Raw genomic sequence first — 26,695 nt, 5'->3', positions numbered from 1 at the left:
GGTCTTCCAGACCTTATGATAAATCTTCCTTGTCACAGGCTTACAAGCCTGGATCAGAGTCACAACCTCTCTGCCTAAGAACTAACAGCTCAATCTCCATGCCATCAAGCTTAGAGATTTGAGCTCTGGATGGAAAAACTTACCTTCAGACAGAAGGTCTGGCCTCAGAGGAAGAGTCCATAGAGTGCACCTGAACATATGTACTAGATCTGCATACCAAACCTTTGGAGGTCAAGCTGGAGCAACCAGAATTACTAATGACTCCTCTTGTCTGACCTTGGAAATTGCTCTGGGAAGAACAACCAGAGGAGGAAACACATAGGCAAACTGAAAGAACCAAGGAGCTACTAGAGCATACACCAACTACGCCTGAGGATCCCTGGACTTCACAAAGTACCTGGGAAGTTTGTAGTTTAACCAAGAGGCCATCAGATCTATCTCTGGGAGCCCCCAAATATCCACAAACTGATTGAAAATATCCTGATGGAGAGACCATTCCCATGAATGCAGAGACTGATGACTGAAAAAAATCTGCATCCCAGTTTTTTACTCCTGGAATATGAACCACAGAAATCAGACAATTTTTTCTGGCCATGAAAGGATTTAAAATACTTCCCTCATGACTAGGGAACTGTGAGTTTCCCCCTGATGATTGAATTAAGCCACAGTAGTGGCATTGTATGATTGAAAAACAGAAATGAGATCCATTTTCAAGAGGCCTACTCTGAGACCCCCAGATGACCTCCCCCAGCCACCATGACATAGACTAACCCATTTGGTGATCTAGAAAAATCTCTTGAGACAGCTGTATATGATCCCTGCACCATTAATTAAGCATACAAAGCTAAAGAAGTCTCATGTAAAAATGAGAAAACGGAATAGCATCTGATGCTGCAATCATAAGACCTAATACCTCCATACAAAGAGCAACTGAAGGAAAAGAAAGACTAAATGTTTATACAGACTGAAACCAACTTCAGGCTTTTTTGATCTATTAAAGAAAGTCTTATGGAATCTAATTGCACCCCCCAGAAAAGTAACCTTTTTTGAGGAACCAAATTATTCTTCGAACAATTCATCTCCCAACCATGCTGTTGAAGAAACAACAACAGTCTGCTAATGTGAGATTCTGCTAAATGTAAAGAAGGAACTTGAACCAAGATATTGTCCAGTTCGAGAAAAACTGCAATACCCTGAGTTCTTATCACAGACAGGACGACACCCAGAACCTTTGAGAAAATTCTGTAGCCAGACCAAATCTGTCCAGAAAGGCAAATCTTAAAAATTGATAATGTTTCCTGTGAATTGGACAAGAAGTTAAGCATCCTTTAATTCTATTGTGGGCATAAACTGACCTTGCTCAACAAAAGGCAGAATAATCTGAATAGTCTCCATTTTGAAAGTATGAACTCTGACAAATCTGTTCAAAGATTTTAGATCCAAAACAATGAAGATATTTGAATTAAATCCCACCCAATTTTGGATTCTAGATCCAAAACTGACTGAAAAAGGCTTGAGCCTTCAAAGGATTCTTTGGAACATTGGACAGGTTCTGAAAGCTATCCAGTAACCCTGATAAACTATATTTAGAACCCAGGGATCTAGAACAGATTTAAACCAAGCTTTCTGAAAGACTCACAAGTAGAGGTAGATATTTTGGAATGTTTAAGCCTGTTCCAGTTAGAACTTGGCTTCCAGGCGGGGCCAGAGGGACCTTGCTTTTGAGAAGAGGAATCAGATTTGTGTTCCCTATTCTGACTAAAGGAACAAAAACAATTAGAAGCTTTAGATTAAACCCTGGACTTCTTGTACTGAGGGAGAAAAAGCTCTTACCTCCAGTCACAGTATAAGTTATTAAATACAAATCAGAACCAAACTATTTATTTCCATCAATTTAGACACCATATCAGCAGACCCAGACTTTAACCATAAAACTCTTCTGGAAAGAACTGGCAAAGACATACTCATAGCAATAATCTTAATGATGTAAAAAAATCACATAAAAAATGAAATTATTAGCACATTTTAGCAAATGCAACAGGTTAAAAAAAAACTTCACTTGCAGAATCATCGTAAAAATGCTCAGAAAGACTATTGAACTAAATGGAAGATGCAGTAGTCACACCAGCAATAGAGACTGCTAGCTGAATAAATAACCTGCTTGCAAAAAAAAAAAAAAAGATATTGAAGGATTCTAACTTCCTATCTAAAGGGTTTTTAAAGGAAGAACTATCATTCAAAAAGCAAAAGGTAGAAATTGCCACATTTCCAAATGTTCCATATTAGAAGCAGGTAGAGGATTAATTTTATTAAATCTTGCAGAATGATTAAAAGGGACTACCTAGCTTAGACCATTACCTAGAGGCTATCACAAAGACAGCATCAGGGATAGGGAAAAACCTCAGAAGACTTAACCATAGGTTTATAAATTAAATATACATGATTTACAGACTTTTGCTCAGCTACTTTAGGATTTTTATCCCCTAAAGTAATCAAAATCTCCTTTAAAATAGAATGAATATGATCAACATTAAAAAAAAAAAAAAAAAAAAGGTAGACCCCTAATTAGAGAAATCCTCTCCTTCTGTGGACTCAGCAGAAGCATTAACCTCAACACGCTTAGAGCTAGAAAGCAGCAAATCATGAACTAACCTTTTACGCTTACTTGAAGGTGGCATAGAAGCCAACATTTCATATACTGTTAAACAGATGAAGTCCTTAGGTCCAGGAGCAAAATCTGTAGCATTCCCCCATTATGAACAAACAGAAGGAGCAGTAATACCCTTAGAAGCAAGAGCAGAACTAGACTGGTCTGAATGCATTAAAACATTTAAGTATGTATGCATAAATGAGCTGGAGGTAGGACCCCACCCTTTTTACAATGAACACAATTAACACTGGAAGGAAAGTGTTCAGGAGGCCCAACTTCTAAGAAAGATTTAGGGACATAATCAGGAGGTTCCTTTAAAGCAAACATTTACAAAGTAGAAAAAAGCATAAATAGTAATAAGAGCTCTTGAGGAAAAGGAAAAATTACCCCCTGCAAAATAATCTCTTAAAGTTACTAGGCCAAAGCGTGCTAATCCAAAAGCAGGACACCAGCAAAACTCCAACACCAGCAAACTCCACACCAGGTGGTTAGTTTGTGCACCAAGAGTTTAGAGAAAGTGTGCATAAACTGCCGTCTTAAAAGGAAAAATTACACAAAAACCCAACGTGTGCAACCCTGATGCACGCATTCTCAGAAGCTGATGCACGGGAAATCAAGTAAGCTCTATGTGCACGGAAAAAAAAACTGACATGCGCAACCCTGAGGGCTTAGGTTCGCTATCCCGATGTACACAGTCCCAAAAGCTGATGCGCAACAAAATAAGGAGAATGTGCTGTGAGAACCCAAAATCTGTAAAGGGGAATGTCATGATAAAATAATGATTCTGTCCCAAGGCTATATCTCTTATAAAATATATATAAAATATAGCCAAAAGTCTGTAGAAAATCTTTAAAACAGTACATACTGATTGACATTCAACTACTGAGAAAAACAGTAGTAAGCCAAACCAGAGCTGAAATATACCAGCAGAGGATATAGAATTTGAGTTTACTGAATACCCAGCAGGAGAAGGCAAAGGACAAATCCCTGCAACAACTGTGGAAAACTTGTGACTAAATTTCCATTAAGTGAAAAAAGTCACTACCCCATACACAACCCTTTGACAAACACTGCACTCTGAGGGGAAATAGGCCTCAACTCAGTCTGAGAACCCTTCTCACTGAAGGACAACATGCATATCTTTATTCTTCACCTTACTCCAGCAGTGGCAAAGACAAGACTAGTTTCCAGTTAAGGTGGGAGGCTTTTTATAAAGCTATTGGTGTGTCAGAATCTTTGCCTCCTCTTAGTGGCCAGGAAGACTAATTCCCAGGATTAATGGATCAAGGACTCTCACCAGCTGTATGAAAGAAATATCAATTTTATCATTATAGTTATTTTCTGATTTTCAGTTAGGTATAGAATAAATTATGATATTTCTGCACACTAAAGTTATTATTTAGAAGGGTTTGTCCTGCATACAAAATAAGGTAACTCAAATACAAAGCACAGAAAATGCAGCAGCCTACAATGGCCTCACCATAGGGTTGTGAAAAGGCTCCCCACTGAAATTGTTGTGGGAAAATGAAGACCCCCTAGACCAGGTGGATTTTTTTTTTTTTTATTGTGGTTACTAGAGATGTGCAGGCAAGAAACTTTAGTTTTGGGTGAAATTTTTGTTCTGAATATTGAGGGAAAATAGTTTTACCGAATATGCGGTGGCTGCACTATTCAGTATTTGTTTTGTTTAAAATTAAATGAATAGTGAATTTTAGTTAAACCTTTACACCTTTGATTTCATTAAAATGAATGTAAATGTTTCAAAGCTACAGGTGAAAAGTTAACATGTAGCTACAATACTTAACTTAATACACTCTGGAAAGCACTAACCCAACTCTCATCTTGCTAGAGCCCTGGCTGCACTAACAGCAGGCTTAACGCTCTTGGTCCTCAGGACCTACACTAAATTCGTGCACGTCCTGGGAGTCGAGTTCACTAAACCGTCTGTTAGCGCATTTGTTGATTATGCTATTCTACTATGTTTAATGGCCCTTTAATTTATTTCTGGAAGAACTTTTCTGTAATGTACTTATGCTTATATGCCTATGGTGGTATACTGGGTGTTAACCCACTCAACAGTCATCCACAACAAAAGAGCACACAGCTTAAATGGTCATATTTTATTAAAAATTCAATTATCAGTTAAAAAGAAATATTATTGATGCCCACATTTGGTTTCTCCAAAGCTTCTTGCTTATACCTTCAAACAGCAGGAAAGGCCTTTAACCAACTGCAAAAGAGTATGTTATAAAACCTTGAAGCAGGTAAGATGGCCAACAAAAAAGTCTTAATATCAGTTGGAATATTTGGGGAATTAAACAGAACTGTTTGTTTAGCTATACTTCAGCAGAGGAAGATCTTGGTGATCCAAATATAAATAAATTAACAAAATATGTTAGAAAAAAGGGAAGAGAAAAAAATAATATTAAAAAGCCTTAGAACACATCGTGCCTATTCTTTTTGCAACAGCCATCTAGTTGACCTTGTCCTGGAATATATACAGGTTATTTGTAGCTGCCACTGCTATGATGTTTTCTGAAGGGTGCCAGGCTGTGTGGAGAATTTTTTTGCTAAAGTCCAAACTGTCCACACTAATTTCATCTTTTCTTCTCTTCCCTCCAACGCAGACTTTACGTGGTTTGAGAATTGCTCGAGGCTTGCTATTTTCTCTGGAGGCTTCCAATGTAACATCACGCTTGGTATTTCGGTCAAACATTCTGAAGAAATTATTGTATGACCCGGTCATTATGACACTGAAATAAAATAATATTGGTATAAGAATAGTTCTTACATCATCTTTACCGCATCTTTAAACTCCATGAATTCTTCACAATTATCATTTAGTGAATACTTTTTTAAATATAAAAACATTCACAATAAGCAATATTACCATGAGTATAGGTGTTGCAACTGCTACTGTGCCTACAGCTACATATTAATTAGTTCACACTTGTGATGGTATTATATATATATATATATATATATATATATATATATATATATATACACACACACACACATACAGTATATATATATATATATATATATATATAGTAAAGCAGTTATGGATCCCACGGACGGACTCCGTGTTGCAGCAAGGACCCAAGAAAAGCAGGCACACAGGTTTTTTCATAAACACTCCGGTTTATTTGCAAAGTTGATTACCAAACGTTTCGGCTCACACACGAGCCTTTGTCAATGGTGTACAAAACCAAATGTGTCCGTCCGTGGGATCCATAACTGCTTTACTGTTTGTTTCTCCATAGTGTGAGCACCAGGTAGCTGACATACTCGTGAGTGCCGTTCACCTCTGCAATTTTATATATATATATATATATATATATATATATATATATATATATATATATATATATATATATATATATATATATATATATAATATATAGATGTGTGGTAGTGCACAATTAAATTCTCAAATTCCAACACTCACAAGCTGTGCTGGCAGTCCCAAAATAATATGCAATACAATATAAAAGAAGGATTGAGCGAAAAATTATCAGTCAATCAAAGAGGGACACAGGCCGCACTTAGTTAACCAGAGTTTTATTACTATGTAATTCTGAACAACCGTAAATCAGAACGTCTACCCTCCACCCTATTCCTTTAAAGCGGAATCCACACCAACTAAAATATACAGGTATTTAGAACAGGCTGGCCAGCTATTCATTGAAATATATCTCACAGACTTGTATGCACCATATACACAGTATCCATATACACATAATATCAATATTGCAAATGTAACTGGGAGACAGGTAAATAAAGAACTTGGTAAACAAAACTAGTCCATCGATTATTATGGGGCCCCAATGTTGCAGCTGTTATTAACAAGTAACTGTTCAGTTTCCAAGCTCTCAGTGTTAACACACGCTCTGGATCTGGACACAGTTTCTTAACTTTCCTTTTGTACAATGTAACAGCTTGATTGCAAGATTTATGCTTGTGATTCCTTTTATGGTTAAACTTGTGAGAGATATGTATGCAGTGTCTTTCTGAAGATTTAACGCACACTGTACCTTGGCGGGACAGTCAAAGGGATTGACTGATAATTTTTCGCTCAATCCTTCTTTTATATTGTATTGCATATATATATATATATATATATATATATATATATATACACACACATACACTGTATATATTTATTTTTTAAATGCCTGATGAACCCATAAAATATGGCAGGGAGCCACTATTAGTTTTGGCACTATCCAATGACTTTGGCAAGGAATTAAATGTCTTCACTGACTTCCTCTATGTTATCATCCTACATCTCTGCCTCTGACATCTGGAAGACCAACTATTATTCATCTGTGGCAACAAATCTGCTCCCCAAACACACCGCAGGACAACAATACCCAATATTCACCTCTCCACTCCTCCCCCACATCCTGCTGTTTTACACCTGTAAGAGATTATTCCGTATCTACACTGTTAACATTAATGAATCTTAATAACTACCTTCTAAATTTTCTTCTATTCTATGAACTTCACAGCAGTAATATCCCCAGTACAGACTAATAGATTTTACAAGTTAGAAATTCATTTTGGATTTATTTTTTATTTTTATGCTAATCAACATTCTCAAAATTACTGCTTCACAATCCAGTTCCTTGGCACCTGTTATATTCCTTCAAAAAGGTTAAAGTTTTTTTTTCCACAAACCATATACTCTCCCCCACAGTGTTGGCTGAACCTTCATTTTTTAAACATTTAACTGCCCTACTATTTCTGTCATTATTACAAGTGTGTGAGATCTTGCTGAAGCAAAAAGCCCTTCTTCCTCAACCCTTAGTGGGTCACTTTTATAGCATTAATCTACTACTTTTTTGGCTTAAAAATGTAGAATACCTCGCATCTACGTTACGGTAATAAATGCCATCATGAGATATATAAATAAATGGGTATTGTAAAAGATACTACTGATCACATTTATTTACATGTCCCTTATGAATTGAATTTCCTCACCTATCTGAGCCATTCCATACACATTCAAATTTGTCAAAAATGCAATCATTCTCATAGAGGGAGCACAGCTTGCTTCGGAGGTAATCATGAACCTGAAATATAAGAACATAGTCTGATTACGAATATGATTGATAGCACTTAGAATGTATGTTCTTGTGTGAGCAAAATCCTTAATTTTTTCTGTATTAGTACATTTTACCTTATGTATCGGTACATTTTACCATAGCATCCTGTGTATGTCAAATTTAATGGAAATACTTTTATTTTTAATGATTTTAATGTTTTATTAAATTGTTTGAAGTATACACTGTTTGGAGCCCATTTATAATAGCAAATCCTCAGCAGAAGCCAACCGTCATCCTATTAGGAGCGGAGATGTGGGCCAGTGAGCCGAGATACTGCGATCTCTCAGCATGCAACAATAATCAAAGTTTGGTGCTGCGAAGTCTGTGATATAATTATGTTTCTTTGCTATATGGTGGAAGTCTTCTGCTGGTTTTCTGCACTAGGAGGCACCCTTCTTTTTTTCTTTGTGTTTGCAGTTACCTAATGATTTGGAAATCATCTCTCCCTCTCTTTGGAGTCAATTGTTAAGAAGATTTACATCCCCTATGTAGATACTATTGGACCTAATATATAGGCTGTTCCCTTATGAGGAGACAGCATTTTATTTTGTGGAATATAGAGGTATTGTGTACAATCAATTTGTCGCCTTCTAACATCCGTTTACAAGTGGCTGTTACCATTTTGTGGGCGGGGGCATGCCTGGAGGGGGTTGGGTCATGGCATAGTTGGCATGATCATAGGTGTGCCTGGTAAGTAGGTGGGTGTGCCTGTGTGGTTTGTGGGTGTGTATGGGTTGTTTGTGAGTGGGGCGAAGATAAATATGGTTGTCTCAATAGGACAGGGCTCAGAATTAGGGACTATCCCTCTCTGATAGGGACAGTTGGGAGGTCTGGATTAACTACCCATAAAATACAAGATAATTTCTAGTTTGATTACAAAACAAAAAACACACAAATTGGGCAGTTATATTTACCTGGTATGTCTCTATTGGCCTGTTTTCCATGTTCAGATCCCACACTTTGACAGTGAGATAATCTCTGGTCATAATATACCGGCCACTGTGGTTAAACTTCACATCAGAAATAGAAGAGATAATCTCAGAGAAAAATGATCTGTTACTTGGATCTTCAGGTTCTTCAAATACTGAAAAAGACAGCGGATATAAATAGATTTGAGATAAGCAGGTTTGCATTACATTCATGAAATTCATATTACTACTATATATTATAAGTGATTATGTATAAACAAACATCTGTTATACCTCTCCTATTATAATAAAATGTATATATCATACAGAAGTGCCATCTAAATATACACCCATAAGAACAGAAGCAAACTACCTCACCTCTAGCACTTCATTCCATACATATAAGCAAAGATGATAAAGCCAGTAATCAGCTGTATCAACCAAGTAGTTTAGTACAGTTAGAAGTAAATATACTTAAACAGTTTTGTTGGCTTATGGAATTGTTGTAATTGCAAGAGCGCAAGGATTCAAAAACTTAAAGGGACATGAAACCCAAAATATCTCTCATGATTCAGATAAACCATACAATTTTTAAACAACTGCGTTATACATCTATTAACAAAATTGCTTAATTTTCTTAGTATCTTTTGTTGAAGGAGCAGCAATACACTTCTGGTTTAATTTTAATGTACCTTTAATAAACAGCATGGTCTACTCAGTCAGTACTACCCAGACAGTTATAGCATGGTAATTGCTTGATCGGATATACAGTATATATATATATATATATATATATATATATATATATATATATATATATATATATATATATATATATATATATATAATCCAAACAGATGCACTCCATAAACAAAAGCAGAGCATAACGTTTCGAGACCACACTGGTCCCTTTGTCAAATGCCAAATACAATACCAAACAATCTTACCTACTAAAACCCAGTATACACCGCCTAATATACCCAGTGTCTGATTATCGTATCCCCATCAGCTGAGCAGCTGAACGGAACTCCGACGCTGTTTGCGTTCCAAGGAGCACAATGTATTCCAGTGACATCACTGTCACATGATACACACTACCTGGTTCGATATTGACACTTGCACGCTGCATCTGACAGCTGTCAGAAATCGCACACGTGTTGGAAATAACATATACGGCAGAACCATCCAGTAGTGTCGTGTATGTATAGTATCCCATGATGCGTCTAACCATAAGTTTGAAATAAGGGATATACATTAACAGAAAACCTAAATCATTAAAAACAATAGAGGACTTATGCTATGTACAAGAGATATTAACATTAAATATGTCAACATTAATATGGATACATTAATTCAAAGTATAGATCATAGCCATCAAGGAATATGGCAAGAAACTCATATTTAGAACCGAGGTACCACGATGGAAAACGATCCAATCCAGGGACATTATCATATTCATATTGGTATATAATAGCTATCCATTTAGTCATTGCAGTCTTAGTAAGACCAGATCCAAACTACTTAGGGCTTCTTACCACATGATAATGTCCGAGTATGCCAAATATTCATAGTTTGCTATACAGGTGGAGTATTAATGGTAACACATACGATCCAGAAGTAACTCATTTATTTGCCAAAAAATGGAGTAAAATCTAAGATGGTATTAAGACCCTTTGGGGCCACAGTGTCAAGTGTATATATCCATCTTGATTCTAAACATAGCAGTTTTTGTGCTCTGTTTCCACCCCTCCGTAGAGGTGGTATATGGTCAATGAGCATCATTTTCAGACTTGACAGGTTCTGTTTCTCCTTTATCAATGGCATCCCGAATAGCAAATCTATGATTGGCCATACTTTCACTAAAGGTAGTGGTCGTTTTTCCGACATAGACCAATGGACACAGATAAACAAGTATATAGATTACATAAGAACTTGTGCAAGTAAGTCTGTGGTTAATTTTATACCTTTTATTGGAATGTGGATTTTGAAAGGTAGAACCACTCTGCATACTATGGCACGTAACACAATCACCACATTTGAAACATCCCAGCTTAATGGGCTTAAGCCAACTGGACTTTTGGTAACAGCGTACAGGGTCTGTCTCAACCAACAAGTCTCTTAAGTTACTTGCTCGGCGGTATGCCATCCTGGGTGGTTGCATCTTTTGGAATGGAAGACCTCTGTCATTCTTTATAAGTTCCCACCGTTCTTTTAATGCTGAGTTCATCCTGGTGTGTGTCATATCGAATGTGGTAATAAAGTTTAGTCTCTCATATTTAGTGACTGTTGTGTCCTTTTCCCTCAGTAGTTCTTCCTGAGATCTGGTGAGAACCTTATTTCTAGTATCTCTGATCATATCTCGATCATATCCACGAGCAGCCAGTTTTGTTTCCATGTCATTCATCTGGTCTAACATCAGTGGGACCTCTGTGTTGTTCCTGATGACCCGAGTGAGTTGAGAGGATATCACCCCTTGTTTTTGATGTGTGGGATGACAGCTGTGTAATTTCAAAATGGAATTTCTATCTGTTGGTTATGAAAATAAAGATGTTCAAAAATGACATGTAGAATCTGTAATAACTTTAAAGATATTTAAATCAAGGAAATGAATATTCTCATTTGAGGATTCCATTTTAAATTTAATAGGCTGATTAAGTTTGTTCAGGGCATCAACCCATGCATATAAATCTGTAACAGCCCCCTGCCATACTAGAAATACATAATTGATATAGCGAGTATATCGTATTACATTATGATTAAGATGTGGTTTCATTATGTATTCTTCGTACCACGCCATAAACAAATTGGCGTATGCTGGGGCCATATTTGACCCCCTGGCGGTCCCTGAGGTCTGGAAATAGAAGTCAGACTCAAACCTGAAATAGTTATAATGTAAACAATAATCCATAAGTTCTAAAAGAAATTCTATTGGGGGACCTATATAGACATCTGACTTCGATAACATAATTCTCACAGTCTGAATACCACACGAATGAGGAATACAGGTATAAAGACTTTCCACGTCCATAGTCACGAGTATGTCATTAGGTTGTAACCAATCTGCTGCTTTTAGACTTTTAATCAAAGTTGCAGAATCCTTTAAATATGCAAAAGTGTTCTTCACACTCGGTTGTAGAAAAAAAATTAAAAAAAAATTGCTATATTGGAACAAATGGAATCTCGTGCCGAGACGATAGGTCTCCCAGGGGGATTGATGAGGGTTTTATGGACCTTTGGCAATAAATAGAAAACCGGTATTTTTTGGTATGAAGTGGTCAAAAATTGTAAAACTATTTCATCGGTGTCCTGCCTCAAATGCAGACCTCAGGGATCTGTCAATTTTACTAAACTTTATTACCACATTTGATATGACACACACCAGGATGAACTCAGCATTAAAAGAATGGTGGGAACTTATAAAGAATGACAGAGGTCTTCCATTCCAAAAGATGCAAACACCCAGGATGGCATACCACCGAGCAAGTAACTTAAGAGACTTTTGGTTGAGACAGACCCTGTACGCTGTTACCCAAAGTCCAGTTGGCTTAAGCCCACCAAGCTGGGATGTTTCAAATGTGGCGATTGTGTTACCTGCCATAGTATGCAGAGTGGTTCTACCTTTCAAAATCCACATTCCAATAAAAGGTATAAAATTAACCACAGACTTACTTGAACGAGTTCTTATATAATCTATATACTTGTTTGTCCGTGTGCATTGGTCTATGTCAGAAAAACGACCACTACCTTTAGTGAACGTATGGCCAATCATAGATTTGCTATTCGGGATGCCATTGATAAAGGAGATTTGTAACAGCCCGTAGCACGTCATTTCGCAAGGCATAAACACAACCTGTCAAGCCTGAAAACGATGCTCATTGACCATATACCACCTCTACGGAGGGGTGGAAACAGAGCACAAAAACTGCTACGTTTAGAATCAAGATGGATATATACACTTGACACTGTGGCCCCGAAGGGTCTTAATACCATCTTAGATTTTACTCCATTTTTTGGCAAATATATGAGTTACTTCTGGATGGTATGTGTTACCATTAATTCTCCACTTGTATAGCAAACTATGAATATTTGGCATACACGGACAATACTCGGACATTATCATGTAGTAAGAAGCCCTAAGTAGTTTGGATCTGGTCTTACTAAGACTGCAGAGACTGCAATGACTAAATGGATGGCTATTATATACCTATATGAATATGGTAATGTCCCTGGATCAGATCGATTTCCATCGTGGTACCTCGGTTCTAAATATGAGTTTCTTACCATATTCCTTGATGGCTATGATGTATACTTTGAATTAATGTATCCATATTAATGTTGACATATTTAATGTTAATATTTCTTGTACATAGCATAGGTCCTCTATTGTTTTTAATGATTTAGGTTTTCTGTTAATGTATATCCCTTATTTCAAACTTAAGGTTAGACGCATCATTGGATACTATACATACACGACACTACTGGATGGTTCTGCCGTATATGTTTTTTCCAACATGTGTGCGATTTCTGACAGCTGTCAGATGCAGCGTGCAAGTGTCAATATCGAACCAGGAAGTGTGTATCATGTGACGGTGACGTCACTGGAATACAATGTGCTCTATGGAACGCAAACAGCGTCGAAGTTCCATTCAGCTGCTCAGCTGATGGGTATACGATAATCAGACACTGGGTATATTAGGCGGTGTATACTGGGTTTTAGTAGGTAAGATTGTTTGGTATTGTATTTGGCATTTGACAAAGAGACCAGTGTGGTCTCGAAACGTTATGCTCTGCTTTTAAATTTTCTACATTAAATGTGAAGTTTTATAAAGACCAGTGAGTGCCTATTTTTGCAAAACGATATATATATATATATATATATATATATATATATATATATATATATATATATATATATATATATTATACACATATATACATAGTCAGTTTAGGCTCCTCCATAGAGGCAGAAGTGACAGCTCACAATCCATTTGTTGGGGGCAAAATAACAAAAAATGGATAAAAAAAAATGAAAAGCCCTTGTAAGGAGGGCCAGTCAGGTTTTTTTCAGTAGGGGTGGGATAATAATAATTTAGAAAAACTAATTTTAAAAAAATCTTGAAAAGGACCTAAGTGTGAGGAGGGAGGGGTAAGGATTAAAAAAAGATTATTATTTAAATTGTTATTAATGTAATCATTTTTCTCCTTCAAATAAAGTACAAGTGAAAAAAAAATGCATTAAATATGAATGTTTAACACATTAAACTGGAGATAGTTCACCTCAAAATGAAAACCATGATTTACTAGTGATTTAAATCATGATTGAAATCCATTTGATTTAAATTAAATCCACCCTGTAGCATACCTTTAAATCAATTATCAACTGTGATTTATCCTCTAGTAATTTTACACCTGTTTTGTATTGTATGTGATCTGTATCTGCAGGATCATTTTGTGTAATATGAGTGAAATGTTTGACAGGGTTTGTAATAAATACAACAAAAAATATATCTTTTTTACTTAGGCCATAATAGAATATACCTTGAGAGATGTAGTTTTATAGGATTATTGATATGTTGACAGTACTTGGTATGAATATGTGTGTGTGAGAGTGAGTTTTTAAGTAATTTAAAGTCTTATTGAACAGAACATGAGTTTGTTGCATATTTATTCTCTCCCCCCCCCATCATCTAACTTAATAGAATTTTTTTTTTTTAAATCTGTTTGTACCTTTTTTTTTATTTTTTTTAAGACTATAGAATCTAGAGAAAATTGATTCAAAAAGGGCAGCGCCCCACCATCTTCATATATTGTTTTTTTTTTACATGGTATATGATGCATAATAGTTAATTATTTACTCATATGTCCCTTATATTTTATTTTTTAATCAATAAAAATGTCCCCCTAGAAAAGATAATTTTGGTTTGTGACATAAAACAACATGGTACAAACATCATCCAATAAATGTTTTTAACCTCAGAAGTAAAAATGCAAATGTTAGGTAAAAGTGGGGGTATACGTCTTGCAACTCTATTAAACCTGTCTGCACAAGAGGTTAAGATTATTGCTTCTGCATTCATTATGCAAGGCAAAGGGCGCCTACAATGCATGCATAATGGGCTGGAATCTGTAATAAAAGAGTGGCATTCTAGATGAAAGGGGACCAAATAAAATGGTGCTCAAGAAAGGCTTCTAAAATGGTAATTGGGCTAATTGAAGGGATGCCTAAATTGCATGGTTGCAAACAACCACATGAGGCCTTCCACTTGTAAAGTCCATTCAGAGCCATAATGTTGTTTCCATGGAAACTAGCTTCTACTCACTTCCATAATCTGTAATAAAGGCTGATCGTGCCTCTTGCATTGACAGAGGCTATGCTGAGCAAAGGTCAGCTCCACACAATCTTAAGACAAGTTTCTTATTAAATTAATGTTTATTTGGTTATAGTTTATTGCATCCATTCTTAGATAATGGTGCTGCATATTATTTATAATTTGCTATATATGATTGTCTTTTTTTTTTTAAGGAAAGATATATTGTGGTCTGTACACATTCAAGGTTGCAAATATTTTTAGCTATCACATAGTATTAGTCACAGACAGTTTTATGAATCAAGAGTAGTTAGTACCAAATTAAATTATCTAGTAACTAGTAATCTCATAGTATAAAACTTTTTACTTTAAATACAAGGAATTTATAGGCACCACAATTTTAAACTGTTTATTTATTTTAAATATTTATTTTATTGAGGTTTTTAGACAGATTAACATTGAAGTTGACATGAGCCATGTCTCAAAATAAAAACAGAGAAAGGAACCATGTTCATAACATTACAGCAGCAGAATCATTCACATATATTGGACCAAATGATGATTAGGCTGATCTAACTGAAACCTAATTTTTAATGTTATATGAACCTCCCAAATTACAAATAGGCCACTCTTGGAACCATGTTCAGTAACTTGTTTCACTGGAGGTAAGCTAGTGTGATATATAGCCACCCTTGGGCATGGTACAATAAAAGATATAGGAACTCTTAGGTAATAGAACAATAGGCTAGAGTTATCGAGAAATATATATATTTCTATTCAAGGAGGATAACTTATGTTATGAATATATGTATGATATAACCTTCTATTAAAGGGACATGAAAACCCATTTTTTTCTTTCATGATTTAGAAAGAGCATGCAATTTTAAACAACTTTCTAATTTACTTCTATTATCTATTTTGCTTCATTCTCTTAATATCATTTGCTGAACCGCATATCTAGATAGGCTTAGTGGTTGAAGATTGGTGGCTGCACATAGATGCCTCGTGTGATTGGCTCATCCATGTGCATTTATATTTCTTCAGCAAAGGATATCTAAAGAATGAAGACAATTAGATAATATAAGTAAATTGGAATGTTGTTTAAAATTATATTCTCTACCTGGATCATGAAGGAAAAAATGTAGGTTTAGTGTCACTTTAAGCAGATTTGGTTTATTTAAAGCATAATATTGGGATGTATTCCTGTTTTGGTGCCGCCCCAGAGGGGAATTCTTAACATTAAAAGAGATGAAACCTCTGACCCTCAGATAAGATTAATGGTTAATATGGTATTAAGAGATAGGAGGAAGAAAAATCTTCACTGTGTTACTGTAATAGCATGCTAGTGAAATAGGTTATATTTACCTGCACAAGGATCACCCTGTTTATATGCAGCACAAAATACCTGGTCTAGAGGAGTGTCCCATAGTTCGAGTGATATTATCTAATTAGCTAAACAATAATACATATAAAGGAATAAAACATGTTACAGTGCTGTACAGGTCAATCTTTAGCTGACATAGTATTTGTAATGATTACATGGGGAACCCAGGTTAATGCATTAGATAAGGATGTTCCTATAATAGAGTATAATCCTAGTTGTGGTAGAAATGTTTTAGTAAGTTTTCTACTTTATTTCACTTGTTTCATTTATGGGGGTTAGAGAAAATAATCAGGAAATATATGTTGGAGCTGACTGGGGTGTATCTGGACAACAGTGTTGAGAATACTCAAATTATGTATTATTATAGGTGCCTGAAAGGCTACATTATGTTAAACCATTCTGGGTATAGTTATGCAGTGTTAACTGAAAATGTTAAAGGAGAATATTAGGGGTAGGAAAAGGCTACACATCAAATAATGTAATATAGAAGGTGTGTCTGTTTCATCTGTGTATGAATTGTAACTCCAGTATAAATAAACCTTAGGAGACAGCAACTAAGACATAATACAAAAACATAAACCGGTCCTCAGCTCTCCTGCGGGTAATGGAGACGGAACAACAAAATTCCCCTCTTCAACCTATACCGCATGGAATGTAAAGGCCTTGTAACGTCATCTTTTTAGCCCATACATCTGCCTGGTGTGTGGGTAGTATTGTGCTAGATCCAGTAAAGTTCCAGAGGGTTACAGTTCCCAGGAGAACTGTCTGTAAGTACTTCCGTACCGGCAAACAACTGAAGGGAGAGATCGAGGGGAGGACCTGCTCCTCTAGATTAGTGTCCTCTGTTAACTCCGGGTCAGCATCCAATATGTCAAGATCAGGCACCAGGCTGCACCAACAGCTCTCAGAAGAACCGCCAAGGGTATATCGCCTCCCGAGGTATGATCGCTGTATCTTGTCAGTGCCGGTTGTGAGTCAGTAGACTGAGTCTTCATTAACAGGTTCTCTGTCATGGGTGCATCTGTTATTAGCTGGATGTTTGTAGGCGTACTAGGATCTGACCCTTTTGCATTTGGAAATGAATCCTCCATGTCTTGCCCATGAACTAGTAGAGCAGGGTTGTTGAAATTGCAGCATATTTTTTTTCTCTAAATCCTGTAGATTGCACAACACTATAGTGAAATCCTCTTCTTATTTAACAATAGCCATTATTAAGCTTAACCCCCATAGCACGGGGGGGGGGGGGTGGAAGACTCCAGCTGAGAATCCGTCGACTCAAATCTTGGTTAAAATGAGAGATACTCAGCAATAGTTATAATATGAAATCCAAGCTGCAGCAGCACTGTATGACAAAATATTTATTTTAGCCAGAAAAATATTACAACGTTTCGGACCACTGTCTTTAATCATGTATAAAATCACACTGACACATACAGGCTTCTTATACCTATAACCCCTCCCACTTAATTACAGACCCACACCTGTCTTCATCTACCTATTTTAATTACCTCACTAGCTCCCTCTATTGTTTAACAAACCTCCTATTCATTGTAATATACAATTATAACTGAGAATTTTTACATAATGTTACTTAGTACATAATTCTTAATTTTTATATATACATAGGATAAACCACATACGAATAAGATATCCTAGTGATTTTTTATCACAAACAGCATATTTAGTAATATCCTTTCTTGATCCAACAAAGAGTTAACCATTTAAAAGATGCTCCAGTCCATCTCTCTATTCATGCCTCTTGGCCACATTGTACCTAGCGTATAGATCCAGAACAATTCTCTTTGCTTGAGATTTTTCTCCCTATTGCCACCCCTCCTAGGTTTCCCAACCTGATCAATAATTTGAAATCTTATTTGACTTAGGCTATGGCCTGCAGTCAAAAAATGGTGGGCCACAGGTGCATCCAGGACTCCTGTCCGTATGCTACTCTTGTGTTGATTCAACCTTTCTCGCACCTTACGAGTGGTCTCTCCTACATAGCCCCACCCACAGGGGCACTTAATTAGATATATGGCATATTCTGTATTGCAGGTAAAAAACCCTCTAATCCAAAATTTCTTGCCTGTATGTGGGTGGGAAAATGTGGAGCCCCGCATCATGTTATTGCAATGTTATTATTGAGGGTTTTTGGTATAGACCCTAGCAGCTTGCATGGATAAAGACCTTCACTGAGTGCTGAACAGTAATCTATTGTGATAGCAATAGTTATAATGAATTGCGTAACTTATATTAGGTCAACTATGGACCCTAAAGTAGAGATAGGATGCTGAGCTATCTGCAAGATAATCAGATTAATTAGATTTTTGCTGGAGTCTCTTGCTATGTGACCTATCATGGCTGCTTCCTAGGCATGCCCCAATTTTAAACCATTTAAACCACAAAGTTGTATTAATTTGTTTTACAACAGCAGAGTGCTGGGTCATTATTTTGATAGGATGTACTGTACTTCATTAGTCTAAATACCTGCAAATTAATAAAAAAAAACTAATGTTTTTTTGGGCCAGAGTGCTAAATGTAATTAGCCTTGACTCATCTAGCAATTGATTGGCTGGATTCAGATCTTTCTAGGTTAAACAAAAACAAATTATGCTTACCAGATAATTTAATTTCCTTCTGTATAAGGAGAGTCCACGGCTTCATTTCTTACTGTTGGAAAATACTGAACCTGGCCACTAGGAGGAGGCAAAGACACCCAAAGGCTTAAATACCTCTACCACTTCCCCTATCCCCCAGTCATTCTGCCGAGGGAACAAGGAAAATTAGGAGAATTTGTTAGGGTATAAAAGGTACCAGAAGAAAAATATAATTTAGGGGGCCACCCATCGGAGAACACGGGCGGGGGCCGAGGACTCTCCTTATACAGAAGGAAATTGAATTATCTGGTAAGCATAATTTATGTTTCCCTTCTTAATATAAGGAGAGTCCACGGCTTCATTCTTTACTGTTGGGAAACTTATATCCAAGCTCTAGAGGACACTGAATGATAACGGGAGGCGGATCCTAATCTGAGGGCACCACAGCTTGCAAAACCTCTCTCCCGAAGGCTGCTTCAGCTGAAGCAAAAATATCAAATTTTCTGATCCATAGAGGCCTCGTTCTTAAAGGCCCAAGAGGAAGCCACTACTCTAGTAGAATGAGCCGTAATTCTCTGAGGAGGTTTATGTCCCGCTGTCTTATAAGCTAAGCAGATAACACTCCTTAACCAAAAAGATAAGGAAGCCTAAGAGAACTTCTGACCCTTATGCTTCCCAGAATAGGCAACAAACAATGAAGAAGTTTGTCTAAAATCCTTAGTAGCCTGAAGATAAAACTTCAAAGCGTGAACCACATCCAAATTATGAAGCAAACGTTCCTTCGAAGTAGGAGGATTAAGACACAAGGAAGGAACCACAATCTCTTGATTGATTTTGCGGTCTGACACAACCTTTGTGACGAAAGGCAAAGAATGACTGGGGGATAGGGGAAGTGGGAGAGGTATTTAAGCCTTTGGCTGGGGTGTCTTTGCCTCCTCTTAGTGGCCAGGTTCAGTATTTCCCAACAGTAAGGAATGAAGCCGTGGACTCCTTATATTAAGAAGAAAACACCTAACCTAAATGTCAAAAGACATACAATTAATAAATAGATAGGGATGATTATATTGCTGTTTTTAAAAAAAATATTTAAAGGGAGAATAAAGTCAATATTAAACTTTCATGAATCAGAGACAGAGCACATTATTTAAAAAAAAAAACTTTCCAGTTTAGTGTTGTTATTAAATTTGATTAATTTTCTTGGTATCCTTTGCTAAAGAGTAGGCTCGGAAGCAGCAATGCACTACTGGGAGCTAGCTGAACACATCCGGTGAGCAAATGACAAGAGGCTTATGTTTGCAGCCACCAATACCACCTAGCTCCTAGTAGTGCTCTGCTGCTCCCGAGCCAATCTAGGTATACTGTTCAACAAAGGATACCAAGATTATGAGGGAAATCTGAAAATAGAAGTAAAGTGGAAAATGGTTTAAAATTGCATGCTCTATCTGAATCATAAAAGTTTAATTTTGACTTTAATGTCCTTTTGATGTGTAGCTATATTTGTATAAAGGAACCAGAGAATTCCCACTTGTTTAATGTCACAGACGGTGAACCTATGTGACAAAGTTTCTGGTATGCCAGCCCTTAGGCCTACTGCATCCTCTTATGCCGTAACTTAGAAACTACAACTCCCAGCATGCTGCAGGCTAGGGAACATATCGCTCACACCTAGATTACAGGTTGTGCGTTCGTGTTTTCATGCTGAAAAAACTGGCAATTTCAGCATTAAAACAGCAACGCAGCCATTACAAGTCTTGTCGGTATAGCTGTACCGCAAGCCTTTTAGCCTGTAACGCAACGTCAGTCCCGCGCATGTAAAAATTATGTTTTTTCATAGGACTTCCATAGTGCTGCCATTACGAGTTTTGTGGTGAGGCTAAAAATCTTGCGTTCCAGCCTATACTGAAAAGATCTGTTTCGCAATCTAAAAGCAGTAGTTATGAATTTTACGCTACAAAACTGTTACATAAAACTCATAATTAAACTGTCACAAAGTACACTAAACACCCATAAACTACCTATTAACCCCTAAACCAAGGCCCTCCCGCATCGCAAATACTATATTAAAGTTATTAACCACTAATCTGCCACTCCCAACATCGCTGACACTATTAAAAATTATTAACCCTTCTTCCACCGCTCCTCGACATCGCTGCCACTATGCTAAAGTTATTAACCCCTAAACCGCAACCATCCCGCATCGCAAACACTATTTAAATATTATTAATCCCTAATCTGCCGTCTGCCCACATCGCCCCCACTATACTAAAGTTATTAAAGTGAATGTAAAGTCATCCTTTGTGCTAAACACCTGTGTAACATATGTCAATTTCATTCATGATATTTTACCTTTTTCAATCGTTAGCTTTATTTTTCCGATTTTTAGCCTTGTTTGCGCTGAATTCAATCTCCTCCCGGCATTAGCGTTCCGCTCCTCAATTTTTTGATTGACGTCTTGATACCCAATAACATCTCTAACCACAGGGGGACCCACCCCATTGCAATGACGTAATACGTCTTCATTGCACATGCGTTCGTTTGCGGTGTAGAGCTAATGTAATCTAAGCTCGTGCATATTTCGCGCATGCGCATTATACCGAAACACGGAGTCGCAATACAATGTTATACGGAGTCCTTTTATTTCCTTTCTAATGTGGCGATTGGATTAGTGGATCTGAAAGGGCTCCGTATATCGGTACTATGTTACTATATGTTACGGTAATACTATGTTGATGAAAACAGGAAACAGGAGTAACGCATGCGCAATTGAAAGAATACACGGGAGCGCGCAGTGCCGATATGTAAACAGCGGGTGGAGCCGCTGTTTACGTTAGATGGGGGAGAATAAGCAAACTGAGAGTGGGAGGAGCGGGTAAGTGAATGAGCGATGATTGTAAGCTAAAATAACATCGCAATAATACATTTTATTAAAAAAGGATTGTGGCGGTATGCTTTAGCGTATGATTCTCTACAACTATATATAATACAATATTTGAAAATTTACATTCACTTTAAGCCTTAAACCCTACACAGCCGCCACTATAAGCAGGTTCATCCTGAAGACATCCGGCACGGAGCATCCTCTTCATACGGTCCCCGCTGTACACTGAATCTTCAATGCAAAGTACGTGATTCAAGATGGCGTCCCTTCCATTCCTATTGGCTGATTTGATTTTGGAAATTTAAATCAGCCAATAGAGCTTCTGAAATTCTATTGGCTGATTTGAACAGTTAAGCGCTATTGATAGTTTATTCTAGATTAGGTTTTTTATTTTGGGGTGTTTTTTTTTTTAAATGGGTATTAGAATAGGAATAATTTGTATTATTTTTGATAGTTTGTTATTTTGTGTAATGTATTTTTTTTCGCTTTGGGGTGGGTTTTATTTTTAGATTAGGGCTTGGGCATTTCCTAAAAGAGCTGAATGCCCTTTTAAGGGCAGGAAAAAAAGCTAAATGCCATTTTAAGGGCAATGCCCATATAAATGCCCTTTTCAGGGCAATGGGTAGATTAGGTTTTACTTTAGTTTTATTTTGTTGGTTTGAGGGGTGGGGGTTTGTATACTGTTAGGGGGTGTTTGTTTTTCTTTTAAGGGCCTTTGGTAGTTTATTCTAGATTAGGCTTTTTTATTTTGGGGGTTTTTTTTGTTTTTGTTTTTTTAAAAGGGTATTAGAATAGGAATAATTTTTATTGTTTTGGATAATTTCGTTTGTTATTTTTTGTAATGGTAGTTTTTTTTATTTTTAGTAATTTGAGTGTGTTTTTTTTGTAATGTTTTAGTGTAGGGCAGCTTAGGTTTTATTTCACAGGTAAGTTTGTATTTATTTTAACAAGGTAGTTAGTAAATAGTTAATAACTATTTACTAACTAGTCTACCTAGTTAAAATAAATACAAACTTACCTGTGAAATAAAAATAAAACCGAAGCTAGCTACAATATAACTATTAGTTTTATTTCAACAGGTAAGTTTGTATTTAATTTTAAATAGGAATTTAGTTAATAATTGTAAGTTTAATTTAGCTCTATTTTAATTATGTTAAAGTTAGGGGTGTCATAGTTAGGTTTAGTGTTACGTTAGGGTTACATTAGGGTTGGGTTTAGGGCTTAATATAGTTTAATTTAGGTTGTTGTGATGTGGGGGGCTGGTGGTTTAGGGGTTAATAGATTTATTTAGTGGCAGTGATGTGGGAGGCCAGAGGTTTAGGGGTTAATAGCTTTATTTAGTTGCGGCGATGACTGGGAGCAGCGGAATAGGGGTAAATAGATTTATTATAGTGTGGGCAATGTTGGGGTGCAGGGGAATAACTTTAGGGGTTAATGACTTTAGTATAGTGGTGGAGATGTTGGGGGTGGCAGATTAGTGGTTAATAGCTTTATTTAGGCGGCGATATCGGGAGCGGAAGATTAGGGGTTAATAACATTATGTAGGTGGCGGTGATGTTGGGGGCAGCAGATTAAGGGTGTTTAAACTTAGGGTGTTAGGTTTAAATGTAACTTTTTTCCCCATAGACATCAATGGGGCTGCATTACTGAGCTTTTCATTCCACGATCGCAGGTGTTATTTTTTTTTCTAACCCGCTCTCCCCATAGATGTCTATGGGGAAAGCGTGCACGAGCATGTCAAAACAGCGCTTGAATTGTGTGCGGAATGGAGCTTAAAACCACCATATCGCACGCACAAGCCGGCTGTTTGAAAACTTGTAATGGCTGCGCTATAGAGGGTTAAATAACGCAACTTTTGTTGCGTTCGTTAATTTCCCTATATCGCGCATAACTCGTAAATAGCTGATAATTAGTTACAGAACTGCAAAACTTTAAAAAGGCTTTTTAATGTATAAAATAAAAATACAATAAAAATACCAAATTATATATAAATTTATTTTAAAAATATCACTTTAGAAAGACATCAGACGTCCACTTGAGTGCACATTTATTCAGTTTTCATAAGACATTCATAATACTTCTAATGATAAGGTGCATTTGTATTACATTCTAGATACATTTTGTCATTGCTTTTTGTATATTTCTATTGAAATCTGAAGTTATTAAATTTTCCAAGTGCCCTCTGAGGACTCATCCATAAAAGTCAATGTTACTTTTCATTTTTAAGTCTGATGAACTGTCTTAGGTGAGCTTTGCCCATCAGCTGAACAGCAATTGACTGAAAATCACTAAAATCCGGAAGATGGCAAGAAAAAAAAAATCAATCAGAAATGTCAAGGATGAGGTCATATTGAGCACGTCTTTGCTGTGTAGATGATTCAGACGTTAGAAGACTGTGGGATAATCCGGCAATAATGTGAAATAACAGGGTACAGAATGCGTATCCTATCGTGAGCTTTCAGCTGTAAGAAGGTCATACTGATTAGGGCAAAACAAGAAGAGACTTTCAATCAAGCTAAACTTTAAGGAACAATAAACCTGCAATAAGAAAATGCTGTAATATTTTAGAGCATTTTATTATTGCACTATTACTGGCACAGAACTACTAGACCAGAGCGGGAGCACGCTACATTTAGTCCAATAGCTCGACCGGGCGTGCTGTGACTAGCCAGCAAGCCCGCAAAGAGCTTTGGATATCCAAGACCCGCGCAGTAGATCCTGGAGCAGAGTCCAACTTTACACTTAAAAATCTGGAAAGACTGTTTATTTTTAAAGTTACTGCTAAAATAATGTTATATAATTCTGCACATGGTGCAGAATTAGATAACATTATTCTGAATGTTTACTGTCCCTTTAAGGGCTTAGAAATTAGCATAAGAGCCTACCTAGGTTTAGCTTTCAACAAAGAATACCAATGGAACAGAGCAAATTTGATGATAAATGTAAATTGGAAAGTTGTTTAAAATTGCATTCTTATCTGAATCATGAAAGTTTCATTTTGACTAGACTGTCTCTTTGATGTTGTAGTACAGTTCTTTTGAATGAGGCCTTTATGTACAGTATGTAAGGGTAATCCTCAATTGCATGTGTGAGATTAACCTATTCTAATCCATCCAGATCACTGGTAAACAACATGAATGCCCTTTGTATATAGGCATGATGGTATTGTTTTTTCAATATTTCCAATTATTGATTTTAAAAGAACAGTCTTCCATGTTTGCTATATACACATAAAATGGTATTTTAACATCTCTCACCCTGTAAACCGTGAAACTGATCCATTGCAATATTGTCGCTTCAAAAATGTTTTGCAAAAGGGATCTTGTCCTGGTGACAATGATTTCAATAGGAATCATATCTCTGTGATGGTGATTTCAAAAGGAAGCATGCCTTCATGACCAGGTTTTCAAACGGGATTCATGAAGGTACACTAATTACATATACATATCTAAATGTGTGTCCTACCCACTACAGACGGACTGTACAATGGTGATGAATAGAGTTTTAAGGAATCTTTACCATATATGCCATTTTGTATGTTTAAAATGTAGCTTGTGGCTTTTTCATGTGTCTTACACATGTGCAACATAATAGAAGTATTCCAAATGGAATTGTAATAGTTGCAAAGATGTCAAAAAGGACAGTTTGGGACGTTATCAATTGCATTTAGGTGTTGAATTCGAGAAGAGTAAAATGGTCTGGAAAACCTGTTGAAAAGTATCAAGAAATTGGATTGTGATTGTTGAGAAAACGTTGTCTCAATGTTATACATACAGCTAAATAGCCAAAAAAAAATATATATATTTTGATTATGTAAAAAAAAAAGGGGCCTTTTCCTGCCATAAACCAACAGAAAACAAATTGGCTGATAGATTGTGAGCAATCCCCCCCCAATGGCAATTCACCACAGAACATGGCTGCTTAGCCAATCACGGGTGGCATACGTGCATAGCTGCCAATCATTGGCAATGCACAGCTCAGGGTCAGTAGAGAATTTTCACTCTGGAGAAGACAAACAGAAATTCAGATAAAATGTGTTAGATTTACAAACCATGATTATAATAGGTGTAATAACAAGAAACTTAAAGCAAAGTTGCCCAACATGAGATCAGGGGTCACAATGCAGTAGCCTACTTTTTCAAGTGGTTTCTTCTATATGTCACCATTCTTACTCTCTGTGTAGAAACAATTGTTCGGTTGCTTGGTCTGTGCTTAAATGGAGCTTTTAGGTGCTAATCTCACTAAAGAATTGTTTATTTGGCGTTTGTCTTTTAGTAGAAATTGAAATGCGCATAGGTAAGAATTTTTATTTTTGCAAAAGTGAAAATTAGCAAAAGTTTGTCTAGTAAATAATATCACTAATTGAGCATATGCAAGCTGGAAATGTGGATGCAGGGGCATAAATGTGGAAGTCCCTCATGTTGCATGGATGGTAAAATCTCTCTTTGAAAAAATGATCACCTTTACTACAAGTATTTAGCTTATACAGATGTATTGCACAAATGATTTGAACCCATAAAATCTGTATGTACAAAATAAGCAAACCAGGAAATATTAAATATCAAACCAAAAATGCCTATAACAAGAACCTATGGCTAGATTACGAGTTTTTGTCGGTAATGGTGTGCGGTGCTAACATTCCTTTTTTCTTACCGCTCACTTAAGACAACGCTGGTATTACGAGTTTTCTGCAAGCCGGCGTTAGCCTCAGAAAAGTAAGCGTTGAGCAAAATTTAGCTCCACATCTCACCTCAATACCAGCGTTGTTTAAGTCAACGGTAAGCTGGCAAAACGTGCTTGTGCACAATTTCCTCATAGGAAACAATGGGGCTGAGATGGCAGAAAAAAAACAGCATTCAGCT

The 26,695-nt window shown here is 36.6% G+C and overlaps 1 protein-coding gene across 2 annotated transcripts in view; it reads right to left on the bottom strand.

Moving 5' to 3' along the window:
• Positions 1-4,755: 4,755 nt before the first annotated feature.
• The window catches only part of PPP2R2B (protein phosphatase 2 regulatory subunit Bbeta), a 641,033-nt gene continuing 619,093 nt past the window's right edge, over positions 4,756-26,695 (bottom strand). For both annotated transcript variants that reach the window (XM_053717147.1, XM_053717148.1), the window contains exons 7-9: positions 8,676-8,845; positions 7,637-7,728; positions 4,756-5,403 (exon numbers count right to left, since the gene is read on the bottom strand). In XM_053717147.1, the coding sequence (XP_053573122.1) occupies positions 5,124-5,403; positions 7,637-7,728; positions 8,676-8,845 (542 nt within the window). In that variant the 3' untranslated portion in view covers positions 4,756-5,123. The remainder of the gene's footprint in view (positions 5,404-7,636; positions 7,729-8,675; positions 8,846-26,695) is intronic.

Source organism: Bombina bombina, chromosome 6 (genome assembly GCF_027579735.1).
Source record: "Bombina bombina isolate aBomBom1 chromosome 6, aBomBom1.pri, whole genome shotgun sequence".
Lineage (NCBI taxonomy): Eukaryota > Metazoa > Chordata > Amphibia > Anura > Bombinatoridae > Bombina > Bombina bombina.
This window is presented reverse-complemented; position numbering and strand designations above follow the sequence as displayed.